At 38.7% G+C, this 24147-nt stretch overlaps 2 protein-coding genes across 2 annotated transcripts; both read right to left on the bottom strand.

Annotated features, from left to right (window-relative positions):
• Positions 1-8822: 8822 nt before the first annotated feature.
• Positions 8823-9347, bottom strand: LOC142175922 (uncharacterized). The gene has a single exon (XM_075242931.1). It carries the CDS (start codon positions 9345-9347, stop codon positions 8823-8825), a length of 525 nt encoding a protein of 174 aa, XP_075099032.1.
• Positions 9348-19462: 10115 nt separating this feature from the next.
• On the bottom strand, positions 19463-23201 carry LOC107832276 (uncharacterized). The gene is made up of 6 exons (XM_016660092.2): positions 23030-23201; positions 22288-22871; positions 21372-21561; positions 21164-21228; positions 20600-20810; positions 19463-20158 (listed from the first exon to the last, which is right to left on the bottom strand). The coding sequence occupies exons 1-6, from the start codon at positions 23126-23128 to the stop codon at positions 19910-19912; spliced, it is 1398 nt and encodes a 465-aa protein (XP_016515578.1). The 5' UTR covers positions 23129-23201; the 3' UTR covers positions 19463-19909.
• Positions 23202-24147: the final 946 nt, after the last annotated feature.

Here is a 24147-nt window from a genome sequence, read left to right as displayed (position 1 = left end):
CCTAGACAGTTTTCTTGAGGGAAGTAAGTCGAAGGAAAAATACCAAAAAGATTTTCTTGTAGGTAGTGTAGTAAGTCCCCCTTGGTTTTTCTTTTGGGCACGGTTCTTTTCGAGGGTTTATTTTTTTAGTTGAACCGGGTGTAGTTAGTTTTAATTTTTAGGAGTAGGAACTACGGAGCTATGCATTTAATTATAGCAATATCTCTTAGCTTTGTTATGCCTTGAGAATAGTTAGTACTATGGTTGTGACGCCTAGGCTCGGTTTTTGACTCTAGCATAAGTACCTTAAATCGTAGATTCCTAATTTTGCTTAATTGCTTTGACTAGAGTGTCGCGATAAAACCAATCCTGAGTGAGTTATGTGTCATGTCTGTGTGAGGTTTGGTATATATTCTATACATTGCATTTGATGTCTAGAACTTTCTCCATGTGTGTGCGAAGCAAAATAGTAGTATTGTTCAGTCTAGGAAGTGATATAGGCAACTTTGTTAAGCCAAATATATAAAGTTTACCCACCTAAATGTTATGTATCGTAGTTAACCCCGTTGAGCCGCTAATCCTGTTTCTTTGGTAACCACGTTACAAGCCATACCCCTTTGTTTTAATAGATCATATAATTGAACCTTGTCACCTTTCATGAGCACTTATTGTGATGAATTATGAAAAAGTTAAAGTGTGGGGTGGTGGGTTGGCTTTTGAGTGGAACAATTGAAATAAGGAGAAAGGTGCATTGTTTTGAGAAAAAAAAGTTATCAATAAAAGCCACTTGAAGCAAAAACAAATAGTGAGAAAAAAATGATAATAGTTTATTGTATGAAAAATAAGTCTTGATGATGGTGGCTAGTGATATACTCGTGCTTAAATAAATATGGGGTAATATAAATTGAAGTGAAGGTGGAATATTTGGTTTGACATAAGTATGGGTTGTGCATTAAAGTATATGTATTAAAGTGCTTAAGGGAGGTGTAGTCGCTCATATCCAAATGTATCCTACCCGACCCGAAGCCTACATTACAACCAATGAATGTCCTACTTGATATTAGACTGAATGAACTCGATTAGAAGAGTATTACACTACGGGCAAGACTATGGTGCATCATTTGTGGTATATGAATGTTATTTCTGAGAGCGAGTGAATTTTGTCTATCTTGAGTTCCTATGTTCTAAAAAATTCATTGTGTGTGGAACTAAGCTCTTTGATTTATAAAGGAAAGGCTTCATAAGGGAAAGGTAATGTCGTTGACCTCTATGTTAGAGTAAGTAAGTGAATTGTGAATAAGGCATGGTATTTGTGAGTCAAATCTTGAGGTGAGGATGTTACACCTTTGTGCTTAAACTATTTTAAAGATTCTTGGTATAATGAGTTGAGGGAATTGCCTAATAGGTTGTGTCTATAAGTGTAGTTTGATTGCTCGAGGATGAGCAATGTTTAAGTGTGGGGAATTGATGTGCGGCTATAATTCATGGTTTAGCACACTATTCACCTTACATTTTATATGATTTAATGATAAATTATACTTTATTTGCTCGTAATTAAGTCCATTTTATGTGTAGGCGAATTGGAGATGAAAGTAGAGCAAAAGGGATACTTAAAAGTTGAAAGTGTGCTCGGGAGCAATTGAAAAGGAGAATCTGGTGAAGACAGGCCTACACCAGGCCTTATACCTGGCGACGCCAGGCTTGTAGCTGGTGAGAGACCTGGCGAGGCGGGGCAGAAGGCGAGATTAACCAGGCCTTATACCTGGCAACGCCAGGCCTGGGGCGAGGTCCACCAGATGTTAGGCCTCGCGAGGCCAGGTCTGGGCGTGCACAATCCGAGTTTTGAAGACTTATTTCGTCTCTGGGTTTGACTAGGACTTTTCCTATATGTTTAGGTCTTTTCCTACACATATAAATAAACCTAAAAACGCCACTTTTGAGGACTTTTGCAACCGGAGGCAAGAATAGCTTGTGGAATCACTCTTTGGGAGTTAGAATCATCGATTTTTACATCCTTTCATCTTTACTTTGTAATTTAATTATTAAAATTATTTTGGATATTGTTACTATGAGTATGAGTAGCTAAATTCCTAGTATAAGGTTTTGATGGAACCTATTGAAGGATGATTTTCTTGTTACGTTAATATAAATTTGCCGTAGTATTTTCTCTATTTGTTCAACTATATTATTTATGTGGTTGATTGAAGGGCCCTCAATTAGCTGTGCCTATTTAGTATTTATTACTCGGGAGAGAGTGCAATTTAGGTAGTTATTGAACAACATCACTTCTATCGTATATGAGAGATCAATACGAAGGGTTTAAAGGTGGGATTAGAGATAACAAAACCTTGGTGCGATCTGAGTGAGCCGTACTTAATGCCAGCTAGAGTAATTCGACAGAATATGTCTAGTAAATTATGGTAATTACTCGGGAGAGAGTTACGACAGTCATAGTACTCATGATCGATAGAGAAGAATTAGGCGAATCTATAGAAAACGTAGCGTACAAGATTCCGACAATAGGGGAAATCAAAACCTTAGATCATTCCAATTCTTGTTTACAAACCATTTATAGTTAGTCATTTATTATTGCATTTTTGTTACGTAATATTTAGTTAATAAACATCCAAAGTGTTATTTAAATATTTCTGAAGATTGATTACATAAATTTGTGCGAGTCTAGCAGTTGTGGTTGATAGGTTAATTCCCTATGGGATTCGACCCCGGACTTATTAGCCGCAATATATTTGCGACGACCGCATAGTCCTTTTTATAAGGCATAGTTGGGCATGATCAAATTTTGGCGTTGTTGCCGGGGAATTAACGGTGTTATTAATTGCAGCTAAAAGAAGTGCTAAAATTCTTAGTGTAGTCAATTTTCTTCATTCTAAATCAAATACATTGAAATTCTAACGTCTGTAGCCTTGGGTGCTACAGGTGCATGCCTAGGAACTCCTCAAGAACTGGTGTACTGCTCGAAGCGTTATCAGATCCTAAGAAAGTTTTCAAGGCACTAAGTCGTGCAAACAAGAAAAGCAAACAGCAACAAAACTTGACAGAACAAATCGAACTAGACATGGATGACAGAATAGAAAATCCAATTAACAACAGAAACAATGCGAATGAACCAAACAATTAGGGTGTGGTGCCTCTTGTACCAGAAGCAGCATTATATGATTGGGCACAACCCACCGTCAACAATCTCGCAACCGCAATTGTAGTCCCTCAAATACAAGCGGAATCATTTCAAATCACAAACAACATACTACATTTGTTGCAGAACAAGGGACTATTCTCAGGTTCACACATTGAAGATCCTCAGCATCATCTGAAGAATTTCCTGTCGATATGTGTCACGCAAAGGCAACCTAACGTGACACCAAATGCAATAAAGTCGTTATTATTCCTATTCTCGGTGACAGGAGAAGCTCAGACTTGGCTTAATTCACTTCCCATAAACTCCATCACTACTTGGGAGGAATTAGTCAAGCAATTTTTGAACAAATTCTACCCACCCAAAAAACCTGCCAAACAGATTGATGATATATTGAGCTACAGGCAGAGACCAACAAAATCACTACAAGAAATGTGGGATAGGTTCAAGGGTATGCTGGTTATGTGTCCACATCATGGAATTCCAGATCAGATGTTGGGACAGAGATTCTATATGGGACTGGCTGACGGCTTAAAGGCCAATGTTGATGCTTCAGCAGGTGGAGGATTTTTGAGTAAACCATTCGGAGAATGCAAGATCCTACTTGATAAGATGGCCCAAAACTCAGGATGGATGACAAGAGCCTCTATGATCACTCCGGTAGTTCACTCAGTGGCTTTGGACCCAAACAACTCCATAGCTGAGAGTATGGCCACTCTAATGACACAAATGAGTATCCTCACCAAGAAGATTGATGAATCAGGTCAGAAGCAGCAGGTTCACATAGTTGACGCAACTAATGGGGGCTTATGTACACCATGCATTAACCAACCATATGTTTGCTCATGGAGTGCAGAAGGTGACAACCAGCACTATCAGGAAGATATACATTATGTAGCCAACTATGGGGGATAGAGGAAAGGTGGTCAGAAATGGGGTCAATAGAATCAACAATATAGACCAGCGCAGCAGCAGTACAATAACAACAACAACCCTAGAACTATGCGACCACTGGGTCAAGTTGTGCCTTACCAAAGGCAACAGGGTTACAACTAGCAAAATCAGCAGCTGACTTATCAACAACCTCAACAACAACAGATTATGAGACAAGATGATGGTTTTACTGAACTTAAGGGAATGATGGACAACAACAATAGAATGCTGCAACAACTGATTGGGTCCACGGGAAAAATGCATCAGAGAGTAGACTCACATGAATCAGTGATAAAGGGTATTGAGATTCAATTAGGACAGATTTCTATGGCTCTAAACAATCATCCCCAAGGGACGTTACCTGCAGACACACAAGTCAATCCAAAAGAATAGGGCCTAAAACAGCTTATGGCAGTGAGTCTACGAAATGGTAGAGAATCTGGAGCAAGAGATGTCTCGCGAAAGCCGACCTACTGATACACTTGTGCCAGTACCCATTGAGATAGATGATTCAACAGGGTTGACAGAGGTGACGGTACAACATGCGCCAGCTAAATCAAGCAAAGAAAAAGAGGTCTCGAAGGAAAATGAGTCAGTGCAAGAAAAGGTAGTAGAAACAGTGCCAGAGCAGGTTTGGTGCCTCCGGGATTTAGTAGCCCGAATTGTCCGAACATTTTTTGGACGACAGTCCCCGAGTGAGGTTAGCCCTTGGGATCGATAGTCCCCGAATAGGGGTAGCCTGTGGGATCTTAGGATCCGAAATTTAAGAGGCAAGAAAATGTGTAATAGCAAGGCAGAACTTTCTTTCATTTTTGTGTGTAAAGTACATGGTCGAAAATTCGTAAAATTTTGTGTCATGGCTAAAATGGACTATGTGGGCACGGTTCACACAACTGTTTGTCCCTTACAAATGAATCCTAACCACCGAGCCTTGGCTTCTAGCATACGAGGTTTTACTTTTTTCCTTGCTGAAAACCTTAATCCGAGGGTAATGGCTCCCAGTATCTGAGGTCGAGCTTGAGAGGGCTCGGATACTATGGATGTGAAATGAACGCCCGTAGACTCCGATATGAGACCGGCCTTCGAATCTAAGTTAGCACGTTTTACTGTTGCCTAGTTAAAAACCTTGTAGAAAAACCCATTTTGGGACAAAATCAGTTCAAGGAAAAAAGAGTGCAACACGTGCTTTCAGACCTAATAGCCACATCCATTCTTGAGTGTTGCCTGCAAGTGTTAGTTCGATTTATAACATAATTACAGAGTAGTTGGGATCGTACCTTAGCATTAGTACCGTTTTAAGTGTGTCACGTTCTAATTGTTCGGTAGTTGCACACTGTTTCTCGCCTCGAGTTTGTATGAGCCTTTACTGGTTATTCTGATGACTCGATACGATCCTTCACAGTTCGATCCCAGATTTCCCTCGTTCGAGTTACGGGTGTGTAATTTTACTTTCCTCAACATCAGGTCCCCGATCGTGAAGTGCCGGAGGTTGGCTCTTAGGTTGTAGTATCTTTCTATCTGTTGTTTTTGGGCGGTCAACATGACTAAAGCTGCATCACTCCTTTCATTCAATAATTCTAGGCTCGTGACCATGGCCTTTCCACTTGACTCTTCGGTTGCATATTGGAATTTAAGGCTTGGCTCTCCCACCTCGACTGGTATCAAGGCTTCGGCCCCGTAGACCAACAAAAATGGAGTGGCCCCGGTACTGGACTTCGAGGTTGTACGAGATGCCCATAGGACTTCAGGCAAGATTTATTTCCATTTCCCTTTGGTATCGGTCAACCTCTTTTTTAGGTTTTGAAGTATGGCCTTGTTTGTTGACTTTGCCTGTTCGTTCCCACTAGGGTGGTAAGGTGTTGAAAGTATTGTAATGACCTGGTCGTTCGTTCTGAGAGTTATAGCCCTATTTCCCCCATCTATGCTTATTTATGTGTTGTTCAGTTGTGTTGCATTGTGTCGAGTTGGTAGGTTTGGGTTCGGAGTAGTTTTGGAGTGAAATGAACACTTAGTCTCTTAGTTAGAAAGCTAAGTTAGAAAAGTCAACTGGAAGTTGACTTATGAGTAAACAAATTCGGATTTAGATTTTTATGATTCGATTGGCTTCATTGGGTGATTTTAGACTTAGGAGTGTGTACGAAATGTAATTTGGAGGTCCGTGGTAGAATTAGGCTTGAATTGGCGAAAGTTGAAAGTTTAGAAGTTCTTAGGCTTGAATCCGAGGTTGATTTGGTGTTTCGGTGTTGTTTTGGGTGTTCCGAAGGTTCAACTAAGTTCGAGTAGTGATATATGACTTGTTGGAATTATTGGTTGAGGTCTCGAGAGCCTCAGTGAGTTTCGGATAGGTTTGGGTTGTGTTGCGCTCGTTTTTCTTATGTTTCGACGTCGTTTCTTCAAGCATAAATGATATCATATTGAATAAATGAGCTTTGATTTCTTTTTTTGATTGAAGCATTAGATCCGTATCGCAATTAAGGACCCGTAGAAAAAAAAGAATCATCGAATTTGGACATCGTATGAGGATTTTGTGGTCATTTTACTAAGAATTGGGTTGCTAGATTTTTAAATTAATTACGAAATTGCCACTGACGGCGTATTTAAAAATCTGCACTATTTGCAAATATTGAAACCAACATATCTCATTCATTATAAGGTCAAATTGAGTGATTCAAAAGTCCAACTTGATTAGAATTTCACAAGGAATCTATTGGAGGCATAAAAGGCGAGTTTTGGGATCGTTTGGCATGAGAAACGAGGTAGAATAACTGGCAGAAAAATATATAAAATGAGAGTTTGTTCATTCGGTCATATTTTGAGTTGGGGAGCTTGGATTTGGGCGATTTGGGGGCGATTTTCACCATATGGATTGGGGTAATTGTTCTCTACTCAATTTTGGTTATATTTCATGAATCCATCTTCGTTTTTGGGATTTGATTGATGATTTCAAAGTGAAATTGAGGGAGTTAGGGTTTGAGTTTTGGAGAGTTTAAGTAAGGATTTGAGGGACCAAATAGAGTCCAATTTTAATTAATTTTATATGGTTAGACTCGGGAGAGGATGAGGTTTATTATTCTACCATTTTGACTGATTTCGAGACGTGGGCCCGGGGGCCAAATTTTGGCCGGTTTCAGATTTTTGGCATATTTTGTAGTTTTTATTGTGGAATTCGATTCGTTAGCCTATGTTGATGGTATTAATCTGATTATGGTTAAATTTGGAGCTTTTGGAGACCGAGTCTAGAGACGAGGGCATCCTGGAGTAGGATTTTACGCTATTAAGGTAAGTAACAGTTTTAAATCTGGCTTTGAGGGTATAAACCTGGAGAATTTGATATCGTGTGACTGTTTAGAGGTGATACCCACGCTAGGTGACGGGTGTGTGGGTGTATACCTCGAGGGATTGCGACTTTGTCCGTCCCGTGAGGCCTCATGGCCATCATCTGTGTTTACGTAGTTACTTGTTGTTGAACTTGTGTGCCTTCATGTTAGAGATCATGCTTAGGCTTTATTCATGCTCACATTATTTGTACTCAGTCATAGAAATTACTGTACATGTTTACCTCAGTCTCTATTATTTGCTAATATACTATGATACTTGATGTGGGCTGTGTTCCCTTATTTGTTGATGATGGTGAGGCTAGTGAGGTACATGATTGAGTGAGGCCGAGGACCTGGTTGTGAGGATATTAATACCATAGAGCGTGAGTTATCCGCGTAGCATGTGAGTTGACCGTGCGGATCCAGGTATTGATATGATGGCACCTGAGTTGTCCGTGCTTAGCGCTTGGGCTTTGGAGCCCCTCCGAAGTCTGTACACACCCCCAATGAGCGCAGAGTGTTGAGCGTTGAGTGATGAGTGCGAGTGCTGAGTGATGGAATGACATTACTGTGAGGTTGCATTTACTTTTGTTGTTGCTGCATTTACCTGTTAATTTTTCTTGTAGTCTTACTGATTTATGAAATTACCTGTCTACTCCTGTTTGTACTTAATTGTGGAAATAATAATTGGATTATTCTGCTTAGCTCGTCACTACTGCTCAGTTCCTTAGTTATTTAAGTTTCTACTGAGTCGGTTGTACTCATACTACACCCTGCACTTTATGTGCAGATCCAGGTGAGTTAGAAGGCGGTGATCGTTGAGTTCAGGCCGACTATCTTTGGAGACTGCAAGGTAGCTGCTAGCGTCTGCAGGACCTTGTTACTCCTTTTGTCATTTCTTCTTTTGGACAGTTAGACAGTTTATATATCTTAGTTTATAGTTTTAGACGCTCATGACTTAGTGACACCCCGATGCTTGGGGCTCGTTTTCGTATTTTCTATAATTATATTTAGATTTGATTTAGTTTATGAAAAATTCAAATGTTGGAAATATTTTATTAAATTCTTATAATCAATTTAATAGTAATACTTTGGGAAATAGGTTTGCCTTGTAACACAATAGGCGCCATCACGACCATGGTTAGATTTTGGGTCGTGACAAGTATCTTTTTAATTTTGTGATTTTTAAAACATTTGTTTACCTTGCTGCCGATGAATTGCTTCCCATTTATCCCAGACCTTTTTGAATGCTTGGGCCTCGACCATTTGGAAAAATAGTCAGTCATGAATAGTACAAATTAAGCTTTACCGCGTGTCCATGGCAGGGGACCGACGATGTCCATCCCCTATTTCATAAATGGTCATGGGGACAGGACCGAGTGTAGTAGCTCCCCCGACTGATGGATCATCGGTGCGTATCTCTGGCAGCCGTCGCATTTTCATACAAAGTCTTTCACATTCTTCTCCATTTCGGTCCAATAATAGCCAGCCCTGATTAATTTCCGAACCAAAGATTCTTCCCCCGAATGGTCCCTGCAAGTGCCTTTGTGAACTTCTCTCAAGGCGTACTTGGTATCTCCCAGCCCCAAGCATCTAGCTAACGGGTCGTCGAATGTTCTTCTGAACAATGTCCCTTCGACCAAGCTAAATCTGGCAGCCTTGGTACGTAGGGCTCTCGATTCTTTACAATCCGAGGGCAGTTTCCCAGTTTTCAAGTAGTCTATGTACTTGTTCCTCCAATCCCATGTTAAACTCATTGAGTTTACTTCGGCATAACCTTCTTCTACCACAGACTTCATAAGTTGTACGACTGTTCCTGAACTGAATTCATCATCATCAATCAATGACCCCAAGTTAGCCAGAGCATCAGCCTCGCTATTTAATCTCGGGGCACGTGTTGCAGGGTCCATTCCTTGAATTGATGTAGCATTAACTGTAACTTGTCTAAATACCTTCACATTCATTCCTTTTTTACTTCAAACGCCCCATTGACTTGATTTACCACAAGAATGGAATCACACTTAGCTTCGACCACCTCGGCCCCAAGGCTTTTAGCCAATTCAAGACCTACAATCATGGCCTCATACTCGGCCTCATTGTTAGTCAATTTCACAGTTCTAATAGACTGTCTAACTACATTTCTCGTAGGGGGATTCAGCACGATACCGAGCCTGGACCCATTTGCGTTTGAGGCATCGTCCGTAAAAAGGGTCCAAATTCCCGAGGAAGTCCCCGAGGCTAACAATAATTCTCTTTCGAATTCGGGCACTAAGGTCGGTGTAAAGTCGGCCACGAAGTCGGCCAAAATTTGAGATTTTATGGCAGTTCAAGGTCGATATTCGATACCGTACCCACTAATTTTGACGGCCTATTTGGCCAACAGACCCGATAGCTTGGGCTTGTACATGATGTTCCTCAGTGGGTAAGAGGTTACGACACATATGGGGTGACATTGAAAGTACGGTTTCAACTTTCTGGAGGCGCTTAGCAAAGCGAACGCCAATTTTTCCAGATGAGGATACCTTGTTTCTGCCTCGCCAAGAGTCCTACTAACATAGTAAATGGGGAATTGCGTGCCTTCCTCTTCCCGGACTAAGACTCCACTTACCGCCACCTCTGAAACCACCAAGTAAAGGTACAACTGTTTATCCTCCTTCAAAGTATGGAGTAGGGGGGACTCGAGAGTACTGTTTGAGTTCTTCCAAAGCTTGTTGGCATTCTGGATTCTAGGAAAAGTTATTCTTCTTCTTTAATAGTGAGAAGAATCGATGGCTTTTGTCCGAGGACCTCGATATGAATCGGCCCAAGGCAGCTATACGCTCGGTCAGCCTCTGAACGGCCTCGACGTTGTCCACCACGGTGATGTCTTCTATGGCTTTGATTTTGTCGGGATTGATCTCGATCCCTCGATTGGATACCATGACCCCAAGGAATTTTCCGGATCCGACCCTGAATGCGCACTTTTTTAGGTTCAGCATCATATTATATTTCTTTAATATGTTGAAGGTTTTCTGCAAATGTTTCAGATGGTCCTCTACTCGCATGGACTTGACTATCATGTCGTCAATATAAACTTCCATTTATTTTCCTATATGTTCTTCGAACATATAGTTTACTAGGCGTTAATAGGTGGCACTGTCGTTCTTTAATCCGAATGGCATTACATTATAACAATAGGTGCCGAACTTAGCTATAAAGGAAGTTTTTTCTTGATCACCCGGGTCCATCTGAATTTGGTTGTACCCGGATTAGGCATCGAGAAAACTGAGTATCTCGTACCCATCCATCGTGTCGATCATCCGATTGATGTTAGGCAAAGGAATAGAATCCTTAGGGCATGCCTTGTTTAGATCTTTATAATCTACACACATTCATAGATTATTTCCTTTTTTAGGTATTACCACTACATTGGCTAACCAGTCCGGGTACATAACTTCCCGAATGGATCCTATTTTAAGGAGTTTAGATACCTCGTCCTTGATAAAAGCGTGCTTGACTTCGAACTGCGGTCTCATTTTCTGCTTAACCAGATAGAACTTCGGGTCCAAACTCAGCTTATGAGTGGTTACCTCGGGCAGGATCCCTGTCATGTCAAGATGGGACCAAGGGAAACAATCTATGTTAGCTATAAGAAATTCAATGAGTTTTTGCCTAAGCTCGGGAGTTAACCTCGTGCCCAGGTATACCTTCCGGTCGGGCAGGTGTTAGATCAATATGACTTGCTCCAGCTCCTCGACCGTCAATTTAGTAGCATTGGAATCATCGGGAGCAATGAATGACTTAGGAACTCCGTAATCATCCTCCATGCGTACTCCTCGGTCTTCCTTCCTGGTCGGCTCTGTGTTCTTTGATGTCGAGATCACGGGCACTGGGATCACCTCGTCGACCACGAACATTTCTTTTGTGGCCGGTTACTCTCCATAGATCATCTTAATTCCTCCCGGCGTAGATTACTTTAGTGCCTGGTGCAGTGTTAAGGGTACTTCCCTCATATTGTGAACCCATGGCCTTCTAAATAAGGCGTTATACCTTATGTCCCCTTCGATCACGTAGAATTTTGTATCTTGAATTGTCCTGGCAGTATTCACTGGCAAGGTTATTTCTCCCTTAGTAGTTTCGCATGCCATATTAAATCCATTCAACACCCGGACCGCCGGTACTATTTGATCTTATAACATCAGCTCGACGACCCTCGATCTGATAATGTTGGTCGAGCTTTCTGGATCAATCAACACACGTTTAACCCGAGATTTGTTGATAAGTACGGATATAAAAAGTGCATAATTATGAGGTTATACGATGCCTTCAACATCCTCGTCGCTGAACGAATTAGTTCCCTCCGGAATGTAATCTTGGGTGCGCTTTTCCCTAGTAATGGATACTTTAGTGCACTATATCATTGGTCTCTGGGGGACATCAACCCCTCCAATGATCATGTTGATGGCGTGCTGAGGTTCTTTTTGTTCGGTGTGTTTGTTGGAGTCCCTGTTTCTGAAATGGTTTTTGGCTCGATCACTCATAAATTCTCAGAGATGCTCGTTATTGAATAGCCGGGCGACCCCTTCTCTCAACTGTCGGCAGTCCTCGGTCATGTGGCCATGAGTGCCATGATATTTACACATCAGGTTAGGATCCCTATGGGTAGGGTCAGACTGTAATGGTCGAGGCCACTTGGTTTCCTTGATGCGCCCGATGGCTGATACGATGCTGGCTGCATTGACATTGAAGTTATACTCTGATAATCTTGATGCTTCCCTTCCCCCGTGAGGCATGTCAAAACCATTTTGCCCATCAGACCTCAGCTATTGGGCCCTCGATCGCCTCTCTTTTTATTCCCTGTAGAGTTACGCCAAGACTCGTTCCCCTTCGATCTGCATTGTATGGTTGGTACCGATATCAGACCGGCCTTGATTCATGATCGACGACTCTCTTAGGCATGTCGTCAGTTATGATGGGATAAACGGACCCAGAAGGGGCTTTGAGTTGGTCGTCCTCGACTATGAATTTTGACTGGTACCTGTTGTGGACGTCGGCCCAAGTTACCGTCGGGTACTCTACCAAGTTTTCTTAAGCTGCTGCAAAGCCAAAGAGCTTCGGGGGTTAAGTCCCTGGGTGAATGCCTGAATGGCTCTATCGTCCGTAGCAGGAGGTAAATCCATCTATTCCATTTGAAATCTTAACACGAACTCCCTGATCATCTCGTTGTCCTTTTGCTTAACCTTGAAAAGATCTGATTTTCTGGTCTTGACCTTGATGGCACCGACATGAGCCTTTACAAAGGGATCCGCGAGCATAGGGAATGAATCAATGGAATTTGGGGGTAAGTTGTGGTACCATATCATTGCTTCATTTGACTAAGTTTCCCCAAACTTCTTTAATAACACTGACTCGATCTCGTCTCCTTCCAAGTCGTTACCTTTGATGGCGTATGTGTAGGAGGTCATATGCTCATTCAGATCTATGGTTCCATTCTATTTTGGAATATCGGGCATATGAAACCTTTTCGGGATTGGCGTTGGTGTCACTCTTGGAGTAAAGGTTTTTGGACAAATATTTTGGAGTTCGAGCCTTTTAATATCAGGGGTGCTCTTGGAATTGGATCGACCCGATAAGTATATGTCTCCACCTTCTTATCGTTAGCCTCAATTTTCTTTTCACCTGACTCCACCCGTTTCGTTAATGCTTCAAGCATTTTTATCACTTCGGGACTGACACCGAGCTCAGTTCCAGCCGGCCTTTCGGCTATCTGCTCATTTCTTTGGGTGATTTCCCGGGATGGTTCGGGCTCAACTCTGCTGGGGGTGCGGCTTTGATTTTGCAGCTATGCTATCGCCGCCTATTGAGGCTGCAACATTTTGAAAATCACTTGTAAGCCGACTCTGTTGCCTTCGCCTTCAGGCACTCCTTGAGCCGTTGGTCGGGCTCCTCCAAAAACGTTGTTCTCGGGGTCGATAGGCAGGTTCGTGTAATTGGCCACATGCGAGTTAGCATCGATTGGATGTGTAATTGGAACTCTATTGGGATCAGCAAGGGACACCTCATTGCTAAGTACCAGATTGTTGTTTTCGCTATGATGGCCAGATTCAGACTCGGCGTTTAAGTGAGCAAACTGAGGATTTGATATTTTCAAACAGACATGAAATTGTGACCTTAAAGAACAAGTGTAAAATAGAGTGTGCTATGGAGATTTGTATCAAACCACCACTATTATCCTTAGCTCCACGGTGGGTGCCAAACTATTTACCCTTAAATTGGATAATAATTGAATTAATACGTGGCTTTAAGGATAAGTGGATTGATTCAACACAAGTAATCAAGAATGTTAGATAAACGAATTAAAGATGAGATAGATAACCAAACCAGTTGTGACTTTGACTCCGGGCTCGGATTTTAGCTTAACAATAGTTTTGCCCTCAACTGAACTCTCGATTCGAAGCCAAATACGTATGAAGAACTATGATTAAAATAAGAACCTTTCAATAGATAGAAAGCAGAGAAATAATTTTATATTGCCTTGATATGCTTGTTACAATGAGTATTGAATTAAAAAACTTCCCCTTTATATAGTAGGAGAATTTCATCCCTAATACAACTCTAAAAAGGGTAAAACAAATCCTCATTGATCATGAATTACTGATATGCTATCGATGTCGGGCGATATTCGCACCATGATATTCGGTTGGATGTGGATATCATGATTTTCTATTAGTCGAGTGCAACCGTTCATAGTGCTTTCCGAGGTTTAGGAGCTCGCTTTGGGTTCGGGGATTGTTGTCTTACCAGGACCGGTGGCAAACACTCCATTCAGCCCCTGGTACGAGAAGTCCCCGGCTTCGATTCTGATCCCATACATTCATGTCTTCGCTTCGTTTAACCGACCGGGAAATCGAGGTATATGTTACCCCCGGTTTTACCCGTATACAAGTTGCATAGAGTATTCCTTCCTAGTTTCATGTAACTAATGATCCAATCTCCTTGACTATTTTTGATGACTCCGTCTATTCCCCAAACCCTAGGATTTCCTAAACATGATCCATCAATGTTAGTTTAAGGGATTCCCTTTAAGGAGGGGTTCTATTTCACAGAAATTATAAAGTTGTCCTGTTTTGCGAAGTGATTACTGATTGCATGATGAGCCACCACTGCCTTGGCAATGGTATTATTCACTGAGGTTAAATCATGCCTGTTTTGACTAGTAGAGGACTAACAAGTTTAACCAACTTCCGAAGGACACATTTGACTAAATAACTCATACATTTATTTTTATATTTTCATATTTCATTTGACAATTATTGCAAATTTATATGTGTAAATTAAGGATTTAGATGAAAACAAATAATATAGATTAATTACAACTACAGATTGTTGAGATGAATATGGTCTGTAGACATCGAAATTTTAGCGGATCAAGCCCATACATAATTTGGGCTAAATCCTAAATTCAAGACACTAAAAGACGACTCTTGAAATTTTAGGAGTCTATTAAGGTTACTTGGAGGCTACTCTACTAAAACCCTAACTTGGTGGATACTCTACCCTAACCCTAGGCCACTCCTATAAAAAGGGTTACATATTTTCTTAGAAAAGAATCTCTCAAAAATGGAGATCATCTCAGAAATTTCATAAACTCTCGGAATATGCACAAAACATCAAATACACAATCTCTAAAATTCCATAAAACTCTTGGAATATTCATTAAGAGATCAAAACATGTCAAATATATCTTGCTCAAAGTTCTAGCAACATTCAAGATCCAAATGGAGTGTTGCTACATGCTTCTTGATCATCAAATATATCAATGAGATGCATATCATCCTACATTTGAGAAATACGCTGCTAAGGCCCTCGAATTACGGATAACAAATCGGAGGAAAGAATCCAGGGATAAACAGAGTTATAACCCTCAATGTTTATCAATAAAATTATTTTTTCTTTATAGTTGTTTGTGATTGTAGTTTTATCTTTCTGCACAAATTTGTTGCAAACAAATTGGCACACCCAATAGGACCAGTTCTGCCCTTCATATCTTCCTCCCACAAATCGAAAACTACAAGTTTCAAAATCATATGTTGTGATGGTCGAGTACTTCAAGTCTCGTCTTCGAGTTTTGGCAAACCTACACCCCGACAAACCTTGAAGTAGGGGGCATTTGTAGACATAAAAATTTTAGCGGATCAAGCTTATACAAAATCTGGACTAAATCCTAAATTCAAGACACTAAAAGACGACTCTTGAAATTTTAGGAGTCTATTAGGGTTGCTTGGTACTCTACCAAAACTCTAACTTGGTGGCTACTCTACTATAACCCTAGGCCACTCCTATAAAAAGGGTTACATATTCCCTTAGAAAAATATCTCTCGAAAATGGAGATCATTTCAGCAATTTCATAAACTCTCGGAATATGCACAAAGAGATCAAATACACAATCTCCGAAATTTCATAGAACTCTTGGAATATTCATTAAGATATTAAAGACATGTCAAATATGTCTTGCTCAAAGTTCTAGCAACATTCAAGATCCAAATGGAGTGGTGCTACATGATTCTTGATCATCCAATACATCAAGGAGATGTATATCATCCTACGTTTGAGAAATACTCCGCTAAGGCCCTCGAATTACGGATAACAAATTGGAGAAAAGAATCAAGGGATAAACAGAGTTGTAACCCGCAATGTTTATCAATAAAATTATTTTTTTTTATATTTATTTGTGATTGCAGTTTTATCTTTCTGCACAAATTTGTTGCACAAATTAGTTCCATTGCTGGGATCTCCTTTTATCTTTCTGCACAAATTAGTTGCAAGCAATTTGGCACGCCCAGAGGGACCAGTTCTGTCTTTTATCTCTTCCTCCTGCAAATCGAAAACTACAAGTTTCAAGATTATTTATTGTGATGGTCGAGTATTTCAAGTCTCGTCTTTGAGTTTTGGCAAACTTACACCCCTACAAACCTTGAAATATGGGGCATTTGTAGAAATCAAAATTTTAGCGGATCAAGCCTATACAAAATTTGGGCTAAATCCTAAATTTAAAACACTAAAAGACGGCTCTTGAAATTCTAGGAGTCTACTAGTGTTGCTTGGAGGCTACTCTACCAAAACCCTAACTTGGTGGCTACTCTACCCTAACCCTAAGCTACTCATATAAAAAGGGTTACATATTCCCTTAGAAAAGGATCTCTCGAAAATGGAGATCATCTCAGCAATTCCATAAACTCTCGAAATATGCACAAAGAGATCAAATACACAATCTCCGAAATTCCATAAAACTCTTGGAATATTTATTAAAAGATCAAAACATGTCGAATATGTCTTGCTCAAAGTTCTAGCAGCATTCAAGATCCAAATGGAGTGTTGTTACATGCTTCTTGATCATCAAATACATCAAGAGATGCATATCATCCTATGTTTGAGAAATACGCTGCTAAATCCCTCGAATTATGGATAATAGATCAGAGGGAAGAATCAAGAGATAAATAGAGTTGTAACCCGTAATGTTTATCAATAAAATCATTTTTTCTTTATAGTTATTTGTGATTGCGATTTTATCTTTCTGCACATTTGGTTCTGTTGTCGGGATCTCCATTTATCTTTCTGCACAAATTTGTTACACCAAATTGGCACGCCCAGTGGAACCAGTTCTGCCCTTCATCTCTTTCTCCCGCAAATTAAAAACTACAAGTGTCAAAATCATCTGTTGTGATGGTCGAGTACTTCAAGTCTCGTCTTCGAGTTTTGGCACATGTACACCCCGACAAACCTTGAAGTAGGGGCATTTGTAGACATTAAAATTTTAGCGGATCAAGCCCATACCAAATTTGGGCTAAATCCTAAATGCAAGACACTAAAAGATGACTCTTGAAATTAGAGTCTATTAGGGTTGCTTGAAGGCTACTCTATCAAAACCCTAACTTGGTGGCTACTCTACCTTAACCCTAGGTCACTCATATTCCATTAGAAAAGGATCTCTAAAAAATGGAGATCATCTCAGCAATTCCATAAATTCTCGGAATATGCACAAAGAGATCAAATACACAATCTTCGAAATTCCATAAAACTCTTGGAATATTCATTAAAAGATCAAAACATGTCGAATATGTCTTGCTCAAAGTTCTAGCAACATTTAAGATCCAAATGGAGTGTTGCTATATGCTTCTTGATCATCAAATACATCAAGGAGATGCATATCATCCTACGTTTGAGAAATACGCCGCTAAGGCCCTCGAATTACGGATAACAAATCGGAGGGAAGAATCAAGGGATAAACAGAGTTATAACTCGCAATGTTTATCCATAAAATCCTTTTTTCTTTTATAGTTGTTTGTGATTGTAGTTTTATCTTTCTGCACAAATTTGTTACAAACATGGTCATTTCATCTTTAATCAGAAGTATTGGATTTGAATTATGAGAAAGAAAAAAAAAACTAGATAAAATTCCCCGACAACCATTTTTTAGTCCATATAATGGAAAATAGTCACTGTCACGAAGTATCTGAAATTTCACTTGTGAAAATTAAAACTCAATGACAATGGCTGTTTCTCAATTTAAAAGTTAAAAGGTGGCCAGCCGCACTATTACTACGAAAAATTCTTAGTAGGTAAAGCGCCCTCTTAGTAAGCCTTATGTCGTGCACATCCAAATTTATTGGGTCCATGCAAATAATGAACACCTAATAACTAGGGGCATATTTAGGTTAAGGGATATGTGCTCACGTGAACTTATGCTCCTCTCCATAAATCATGTATAACTATATTATGTATCTTCAAAATACTTAAATATATGTGCATGCACTTAATTTTAAAGACTCATGTAGTGCAATAATTATTGGGTGCACATCTACAAGTAAAATTGGTGATTTAAATCACATTCCGAACGGTCTTATTTTTAATACGGAGTATAGATATATACGTGGGAATTCAAAAATAATAAATTTTGAATCTTTATTTTTAGAAGTATAATGGGTTTATGGTAAAAGTTTAAAGTTAAACCTGTCAAATGTAGAACTAGATTTACCTCTTCACAATAATGCACTCATTCTCTTGAAATCCTGAATCCGCATTTGCGAGTCACAAACTAAAATAAATGATTACTAGAATATGTTAAACAAATACTTTACTAATAATTAAAATTACTAAAAATCCTTTTTCAGATGTGTATAAAAATTTTCAACAACAAAAATAATATAGACCATGTAATAGTAGCTCTTTTTAAAAGGATAGAAGATGCTTGGCAACGCCAATCCATAAATTTTTGTCATGACGCAAACTACCACAAGCCTTTTCCTCTACTTTTTGAAGGAATCTCTGTTTCTTTCTCATTCATACATCCCAATTGCTAGATGACAAAAAGAGTTCCTTGTGACCCAACCAACTGCAATTGCCACTAAAATAACTTCTTGGGCTGTTGGCCACGTCATTTTTCTTACTCAAAATTAGGCAAATATCGGTAAGCCTTGATGGCTGATTTCATGCCTTAGTTTCTCTCCATTTTCCTTATCCCACAATCACCACACTACAATATTCCACGTAACAATGAAACCCCTCCACCCTTCTCCTACCCAACCCAGAAAAAGGGAATAATAATAGAAAGACACAAAAATATCTTGAGAATGTCATAAGTTCTAAAGTTTACTAGCAAAATAGTTAAGTGCAAGTTTACCAAAAGATTTCCTCGTATGAAGGAGAGGAAGAACCCGCTCTAAAAAATATTAGTCACAATTCGAACTAAATTTAGTCTGCCGTGTATTATTTTTCCTTGATTTGCATTAGTACAAAAGTTTATGAGTGATATTTATTTTCTTAAGTTTTTTGCTTAACATCATTGGCAAATTAATCAATTGACGCGTTTCCTGGTCGTAGGCAAGTTCTTCCTTCAAAAGTTCTTTAGAACATATTCATATTTTTATAAGAAAGTTCTCCCAAAATCACTCGCATCAAAGGGGGAATTATGCCAATTATTTTTGAATATGAACATACAAGAAGAAGAAAAAGAAGAAGCAACATCACTGAGTGAAGTGGAAATAAATTTCCATTAAGAAAGAATATGAATCACAGTTACAGTTGCTTTTTCTCACTTGAATTAGTAATCAATAAAAGCTTAAAACTTGCTATTTCTCCCTAATCGCCAAATACAAAGTCTGATCTCTTTAAAATACGTACTACAGCCCTTCAGACCATTCTGATAACACCTGCTTCTTCTCTCTTGAATGAAGAGCTCAAATGCCCAAAAGGGTCATACAAAATAAGGCATAAAATTCCTTTCTTCTACAATTGTTTAGTGTAATTGAAATAGAAAATCTCTGGTAAAAAGTGGGAAGGCAAACGGGTTACGGTCTGTGATTCGTCTTGTACAATTTCCTATTCGTTTCTATATATGCAACTCTTGTCGATAGTGGCGAATCTACATTAAACACAACAGGTTCGACAGAAACGACTGCGTCTAACTTGGAGTATATGTGTATGAGAAAAAATAATCTGCATTTAGTTCTAACTCTAAATCCTGAATTTCCCACTGTTTGTAGAATTTCTATCTGGAAAGTGAGCAAGGATTCACAGGTGACGGGTATGCAATGGATCTTTTGAGGAATTGTTTTTGCTTGTCATCAGCAAAACAAAGCACAGAATCAATACATATCTCAAGAGCAGAGGGGGGTTGAACAGGAACAAAATCCTGTAGCTTTGCATACTCTGAAATTAGGTGATACATATAATCATATATCCGATCAATACTTAAACTCTCCATAAAGTCTTGTCCTGCTTTTCCAATGGCTTCAGCCTATTCAGCCAAAAAAGAATAACGGAAAAAAGTATAAAGACATTGGTAAATAAAAGAGACAAACGAAAATCCCAACCAATTTAAGAGAGATTCTTAAATCAAACATGGACTAGTGTAAAGCTTGCGACAAATTGCAAGCAGAAAGACTAAAGAAGATATCAAGAAACCTAAAAGACTTCCTCTCGACAAAGAACTGAACTTAGCAGCTATCCAAGAACTGTTGAATGTAGGTCACTAGTCATCCTATTAAAGAAATTGATTTGTTATTAACTTATTTCTATGCATAATAATCAGAGACGTATCCAATCGTGGGCTCGGTACAACTCAGTGTTTTAGGGTTAAATCCTATATATGAGTGTGCAAAATACAAATACAAATAGATTTAGATATACATTTCAGAACACATAACGTCACTACCATAATCTTGGGGCAAAAACATACCTCCGATGGATTTGCATTACCCCAATCAACCGCAGCCTTTATTGATGGGCATAAATCAAAAGGAGGAATTGGCCAGTAATTTTTCTTTGGAATCAGACCACGACTAAAGAAATCCTGATACTGTGGGCTGATTATCAGGGGAAGAGAACCACATGCTAGAATATACTTCAAGCTCACTGACCATGCATATCCTTCTGCATAAATCTTGTACCTGCATTATTAACAATATAATAATTGAATATAAGGAATGCAATTTTCTCTACTTCATGGGAACTTTAAAAATCAACTATTGAACAATACCCTAGGGGTGCGACGCTCCATGAGATGAATTAAGAGCAATGGAATAGGTCGACCAGCTACCAAAGTAGAGATAGAATAAAGGCATTAATGAACTATTGCCACATGGAATTTCATAGAACAATATGACAAGCAAATTATAAAGATTGATCCTAGAAAGTCTCAACATCAAGCAAGAAATCTTTGGTGCCTCAAATTAAAATACCGAGTAGTCAGGATCCAAAACTCGAATTCGCAAATGACAACCCAAGAATGTTGCAAGCTCACCTATGATTACATTGCTTTGATAGCTTGGACTTCTCAAATCCAACCTTTGCTTCTTCTGCCCAATCCTATATCCATATCATAATGTACAATTTGTAGTTAAGAAAACAAAGGGATTCAAAAGAAAAAATGAAACATAAATAGAAAACAAGTACTATTAGTTATAATGAAACTATTAAGAAAGTTCACATTAAAATGTCTAGTCATGAACCTGCCGCATAATTTGTGCTCTCCACATTTGAGTGTCATTGCAATTGAGCAACTCTGTGCGAATCGGAGAAACAACATCTGGATTTCCTTTCCAGTATGCTACCGGGATCTTCCTTACCCAACTTCGAGATTTTGAACCCTTTTTGATGCTTTTAAATTCTTCTTCCCATGGTCTTATGTTTATTTCAGACCTGAAAAATAATCACCCAACATATAAATTGAAACCGAGGGAATATAATTTGTGGCATGAGAAAGAAACACAATTTCCCACTGTTTCCAGATTAGTTCACTAATAATTCAGCATGTGTTAGAGGTTTAAGTTAATAACATAAAGGGTGCACACTACAACTCTAATATTTCAGCATGTGTTAGCCAATATTTTATTTTGGGAACCTTCATATGAGTCTTTTTTTTTATTAATAATCCAATATAAAGGTTCTAAATTAGCTCGTGAATATGATGGATAAATACCAATAACTTGAAGACGCAACCTGCTATATCAGCAGCAGTTCAACCAAGACAAATCATTTTATAATAATCCATTTCTAATAATGTTAGAAAAACATTAACCTAAAGTAAGCAAAGCCACACAATTCCTCTGAGCACTTTGTATGTACTAAGTAACTTAAGTTATGGTTGTGGCGGACATAGTATGGATTCTGCAGTTTCGACATAATTCACTGCTTTTGGTTCAATCTTATGTGTGCACGCAAAAAATAAGTGTAGATAAAATTAGATATTATGTATTTCAAAATTTTCATTTTCAGCTCAAAATTCGTGGTGTCTAAATTATGAATCTGCCACTGCATTATAGACTTATCATATTTTGGGTGAAAATAGATGTGCAATGAAATGATATGATCCTACATGCTCCAAATGTAGTTCGCATCAGAATAAAAGAAGCTTCAAATTCTTACCAGCCCCAGAAAGACCAATCTGGAAACGGTATATCAAAATGCTGCGGTGTGGTACAGTACCGAAACAACGGCAAAGGCATTGAAGAATGCTCAGTTCGATTAATAATAGGTTTGTCCATGCAATCAAACATCAAATCAACATCTGGAACCTTTCCAGGATATCTCCTAAGTAACTGTAATATTCCCCAGATCGTGAACATAGCCCTACTCTGTACACAAGCATAGTAAAAATCTACAAATAATTTGCCACCAACAATAACAACTCTAAAAGCTGCAAACTTCTGTGCCTCCATTACATGGTTCATAGAAATCCTGGACTTGGTCCATGGTTCAAGGTCATAACGTATGCTCCTGAAAAATTCTGGGCAAGTTTTCGATTCAGAGGTTTTCGATTTGGATGCAGAGTTGCTATTTTGAGGAACGGTGACACGACCCGGGCAGCTAAGATAAGAGCATCCTATGATCTTGGAAGCCTTTGAAACAGTGGATTCTTCATCGAAGGATTTTGTAGGAAATACATGCCACGGCGTTGGCTCTAAGTTGTGACCCACAATGGTTTTTGTCTGAGAAATTAAGTTGTCAACCTAAGCATAAGAAAAGAAAATACAATGACAATAATAAGAATGCCATGCCATCATAAGTTAGAAAGAACATTGATATTTATAGAACGTCTCAAAAAAGAAACTGGCCCGGACACCACACTTAACATAAACAAAAGTATATAAAGATGAAGGATGAGGACCTCGAAGAAGAGGAGAAGAGCAAGGAAGAGGAAAGCAAAGAAGATAACGTAGCGAGGAAGGAAAAATGGCCGACGACTATGTCTTGAAAGTATCCCCATTGAAGCTATTTAGCTTGTCTCAGATTGAATTGCTCAATAATATTCATGTCCATGATACTTAACTTTGAGTTAATTGTAATTAGTTGATCTTTATTTTTTTGTGCTTCTTGATCTCTGCCCTTTGCCTTTCTTTCTCACACTATAATTGTTGCATGGCTGAGGGATTGCCTCCCGTACACTACCAATGTGGAAAACCAACAGTATTTAGGGCCCCCACTAATATGAAATTTAGCTATTTTATATGATATACTATATAATTTATATTTATATAATTATTAATAAAGGATTTCAAATTTTAACATTTTTTTTTAAATTTGGTAGATATAGGATTGAGTGAGTTAATTAGATATAAAAAAATTCTCATTAAATTAAATAATATTTTTACTTTCTCATCAATTCTATTTTTATTTCCGCTCTTTTTTCCCGCAATTTTACTTTCTAATTTCAACTCAGATTCTCTAAATTAGCTATTCATTTTTGTCATATTTGATTGATCCATAGATAATAAAGCAACTTCTTTTGTATCTATCTATTTAATTAAGAAATTCTCGAAGCAAGTGTCGCAAGGTTCAAAGTTCCATGAATACTAGGCTCACCCCTTTTTCATTTTCACTTAATACTATATCTTTGTATAGGGAAGAGTTCAATACCATGACGTGCTCTCGCCACTAGATCAAAACCATGTAGTCTTTTTTTTTATTTTTTATATTTCATTATTATATAAATTTTATGAAAGAAAGTTTAAGCGTCTTTTAATATATTATGGTTTTAGGTCATAGCATTGTCCCACGAATATTATATTCAACCACCTTTATTCATATTTGGTAACTGAATGACCCACTCATTACCTTTAATATTCTTTGTTATTGTAGTTTTCTCTTAATTTAAACTCTATAAAACTTGATTAAGAACCTCACAAGTGGACAGATGGCTCAAGGGGAGGCTAGTAACACCTTGCTTTAAGCCTCAAAATTTTGAGGCCCAAAAATTTTATAGTGAATTTTACAATTTGTTTTGAT

The sequence above is a fragment of the Nicotiana tabacum genome, chromosome 22 (assembly GCF_000715075.1).
Source record: "Nicotiana tabacum cultivar K326 chromosome 22, ASM71507v2, whole genome shotgun sequence".
NCBI lineage: Eukaryota > Viridiplantae > Streptophyta > Magnoliopsida > Solanales > Solanaceae > Nicotiana > Nicotiana tabacum.
The sequence above is the reverse complement of the archived record's forward strand: the minus strand, read 5'-3'. Positions and strand labels throughout refer to the sequence as shown.